General features: G+C 34.5%; 1 protein-coding gene across 3 annotated transcripts in view; it reads right to left on the reverse strand.

Moving 5' to 3' along the window:
* LOC112156413 (ubiquitin carboxyl-terminal hydrolase 26) overlaps positions 1-4324 on the reverse strand; it is a 9301-nt gene continuing 4977 nt past the window's right edge. For 2 of the 3 annotated variants that reach the window (XM_024288679.2, XM_024288677.2), the window contains exons 7-12: positions 3860-3955; positions 3624-3755; positions 3429-3557; positions 3315-3355; positions 1227-1264; positions 5-1136 (exon numbers count right to left, since the gene is read on the reverse strand). In XM_024288679.2, coding sequence (XP_024144447.1) covers positions 139-1136; positions 1227-1264; positions 3315-3355; positions 3429-3557; positions 3624-3755; positions 3860-3955 — 1434 coding nt within the window. In that variant the 3' untranslated portion in view covers positions 5-138. Of the gene's footprint in view, positions 1137-1226; positions 1265-3314; positions 3356-3428; positions 3558-3623; positions 3756-3859; positions 3956-4324 lie in introns of all 3 variants that reach the window. The other variant, XM_024288678.2, reaches the window with a different exon arrangement.

The following is a 4324-nucleotide window of genomic DNA, read 5'->3' on the forward strand; positions in this document are numbered from 1 at the left end:
TACATTTATAGACAAGTTTTTAATTTTTATTTTCTGCTTTAATTCCACTTTGTGAGCCTTCCTAAGTAGAACCAAAACAACTTTTAGAGACAATATCCCACAAGAACTGAATATACATTTTGTCTTTGTTTATTAGTTTTATTGTTGCTCGTCTGAGTATTTTTCTTGGCTGACATGCTCATTATGTCCATGGTATGTTTGGACGCTGCTGTAGAGCGTTTCCTCTAGAACTTTTATGACGATATTTTTACTCCCAATAGCTTTTTCCCGCTCTTCTTCCTCCAACACCAAAACTTTAACATTCATCTGCTTTGAACTCCGTCGTCCATCCTGAAATCCACTTCCTGTTTGAAACCCGTCTAGTCCTGGTTCTTCCCATCTTTGATCTTCTGCTTCTCCTCTCTGCTCCAATCCTTGTCCTCCATTCTCCTGCTTCACAGATGGGTTCTCTTCATTCTGTGCTCTTCTTTTCACACACGTTTCCTGTTCTGGAGTGTTCAGATCTTCAGGTAATTTCCTCTTGTTCTGGGGATCGACAGACTCGACTATGACAGCTGTACGTTCCTGAGAAGGTCTGGGATCTTCATCATCTAGAGCTCCCCCCTCCTCTTCTTCTTCTTCCTGTAGAGGGTCCAGACACAACGCGCCGCTGTTTGACCTTTCACGTCTGTCCTGAACTTCAGGAGCACTTCCTGTTTCTGTAATTCTATTATCTTTAACCCCTTCGTCTTCCACATCTGTCTTCATTTGTTTATCACTCACGTTTCCATCAAAATCTGCATCTTTCCTCTCATTCTGTCTGAGACTGAGATGTTCAGCATCGTTCACGTTCCTCATTTCTTCCTCCACATTAAGCTCTGAATGCTGCTGGAGCCTATCCCTCTCTTCACTCTCTACATCAGTTCGCCCCAAACCATTAACATTATCATTCAGCTCTGGTTCAACACTGTAACGATCAGAAATGTCCATCTCTTCTAAAGCAAATGGTTCATTTCTTGAAGGATTTTGTGTTTTGGGTGAAACTTCATGAAGGAGACGGTTCTCCTCATCACGACTGTGTTCTCTCTTTTCAGCTCCAGGATCCCCCCTGATGGCTGGTGGAGAACCTCCATTTACTGTCAGAGTGCTTTCAGTGTCTGAATAAAAAAAAAAACAATCAAACTACTAAATAATTCAGTGAGAGCATGTAAATAAATAAATTAAAAAAACAGATTAGTGATGCTTACCTTTCTTTCTATAAAATAAAAGATATGCACTACTGGAGCTAGAAAAAGATACAAAACAAAAAGAACATCAGTGTTTTATTCATACGTGTGATATTAACTTTGTTGTTCTTTTTAGGATGGCAACAAAATTAATGAATGAAAATTTGAAAAGCAAAAATAATGTGAATTTTTGGCAGGTGAAATACATTTTGGACCTCGAATTGGTGGTTTTGGACTCTGATCACAGATTTGTGTTTTTAAAAATGAAGAAACTTTTGTGTGGCAAAAATTGGCTGATGCTTTTGGATGGTACATCAAACATTCTTTAAATAAGAAAAAAAAAGTCTGTCAGAAGAAAAAAAAAGTCAAATTCTAATTTTAAGAAAAAAATTCTAGTCGCAAAGTTTTAAAAACTTTCTTTATGTTTAGTTTTTACAATTTGTGTCTTTCAGTAGGGATCCTATTCAGATTTGACTCAAATTAAAAAAAAAGTTTAGTTTACTTTTGTCAGGGTTTTTATATGGAGAGAATTTTGTGCCAATATTCCAAGCTCAATTCTCATTGTTTGGAGCATAAAACTTTAAAGATGTTCTGTGCTCAAAAATGTATTTTTCAATTGAAACAGCAAAATCCACTTGAAACTCAAAAGTACTTGCAAAAAATATAATTTTTGCTCATGAAACTTAAAATGTTTTCAATCTTGAAATTGATAAATACGTATAACAAAATAAATTTTGCTCTATAAAATTGACAAATATATGGAATAAAATTTTTTTTTTTAAACACCAAAATAAGTGCATGAAAAGAATACTTGCTCTAAAACGGAAAAATACAAGTGATCAAAAAATAAGCACTTAAAATTTAACAGATTAGTGCAATCGAAACAATTTTCAATCTTGAAACTGACAAATACTAGCAAAAAAAAATAGCACTTGAAATGAAAAATGCGTAAATAAAACAAATTTAAATTAGGAAACTGTTAAATCTGTGCAATCAAAAACATGTTTGCTCTTGAAACTCAAAAACACTATCAAATAATAAAAATAGCACTTGAAATTAAAAAAATAAGAGCAAAAAAAACAATTTTCATTTATGAACTGAGAGAAATTTGCAAAACATTTTTACTCGAGGTAAATTCTCTTCTGCGCTTGAAACAGAGCACCGCGTTACAAATGTGCCAGCCAATCACAGACATGGACATGAAGGTGGATGTCTGTGATTGGCTGTTTTTTGTAGTAATTTTTTGAGCACACAACATTTCTAAAATTTTACTCTCAAAACAGGGAGTGTCAAGTTTGGAATATTGGCACAAGAATCACTCCATATTTAGAAAGGTAATTTATCTAAAAGTAACTATTCATTTGTAAAAGATCTTACAGATTGATGAATGTGAAGCTTCACTACAAGTCTGATGGGGTCTCACTCTTGATATTTAAAAAGCTTTTATGTTTCTTCATGTTGCTAAACTACCAATAAACAAAGCTTACGACTATTTCTGACATGTTCTAACACATTTTAGGAGCATTGTAAATTGTGTTTTTTGCTTCACATCTCATCTTTTAGGAATGCAACCTGTACTCTATTTATAAACACACAAAAAACATATTTTTTGGCTTCAGCATTTGTTCTATGTGACTTATTCTTAACTCAAACAGTGTTTAAAATGTACATTATTCTGTAAATAAAAACTGTGTACAGTTCATCCTTGTTTGTGAATGCAGCTCTGATGTACAAATAATTATTTTATGCATTAAAGAATCTCTGGAAAGACAGTGGGCCCAGTAATGTGCTGTCGTCTGAGCGTATTTTAAAAGAGTTTCCCAGTAAAACAAAGTCTCCTTGTGTTTTCTTTCTTCTTTCGTCAAACATGCAGCAACCTAGAAGTGCATTACTTCACAGGAGAAGAATGTTTGTGCTCATAGATCAGTGCTGCAGAAGCAGGTTTGACAGGATAGAGTCTCGCCCAGGATTTACTCCTCCTTACAAATGCGTTGGAGCTTAGAACAAACAGATGCAATTGTTAAAAAAAACACGAGGTAGAAGCTGAAAGCTCTCTATCTAGCTAAAAATATATATTTAAAAAACAAATAATGTTACTAAAAGACTTACCTCTCAGTGTCACCTTTTTGTGATAATTCACAGCCTTCAAGCTAATATAAAGAAAGGTAAAATATTAATATATTAACTTAAAAAAATTAATTTATGAAAACATTTGATGCTTACAGCTGAGACTGAGCTACTGTTGAATTGGAGCCATCTACTCTCCTGCTGGGATCTGATCCTAGAGGTGTAGTGTCCACTTCTCAGGTCCCCGAAATGGTCGATGACGGCGTACAGCTCGTACGTCTGATTCTGAACAACAAACGCTGACAAATCACTGAACGACTATGATCCAGAACATTTTAAAAAGGGTCTTACCTCTGGTATGTTCAGGGAGAATGGGACTTCCACAGCACAGTTGATTTTGACGTACGACATGTAATCGTAGCTGAAAACGAACCTCTTCAGCAGCAGAATCAGAACATCTGGATGATGCTTCACTACTGACATCTGGATTAAAACACACACATATGGTGGGTTTTATTTCTGACTCCATTTTTGGAAAGAGGGATTAAAAATACATAACAAAAATCACAGATAAAAGTGTAACTCACACCAGCAGCATCTGTTTTTCTGTCACAATTATCACAGTACATCTGATCTTCTCCTCTGAAATAGGAAATCTTGAAGAAGTTCTTGATGCTGCCGTCCTGCAGAACAATTGAATACATAAAATATTAGGTTAAACACATAAGAACAAGAAAAATAAGAAAAAATGGGGGAAAAATAGACCAAGTGATATTTTAAAAATAAGCATATCAATATTTTAAAATATTTAGAATTAGTGTCTAGATTTTTTCATGAAAATAGATATAAATGCATCTTATTGGTGCATGAAAATGGTTACAAATGCATCTTATTGGTGCATGAAAATGGTTACAAATGCATCTTATTGGTGCACGAAAATGGTTACAAATGCATCTTACTGGTGCATGAAAATGGCTACAAATGCATCTTATTGTTGCATGAAAATGGTTGCAAATGCATCTTATTAGTGCATGAAAATGGTTACAAATACA

This window comes from Oryzias melastigma, linkage group LG18 (assembly GCF_002922805.2).
Source record: "Oryzias melastigma strain HK-1 linkage group LG18, ASM292280v2, whole genome shotgun sequence".
NCBI classification, from domain to species: Eukaryota; Metazoa; Chordata; class Actinopteri; order Beloniformes; family Adrianichthyidae; genus Oryzias; species Oryzias melastigma.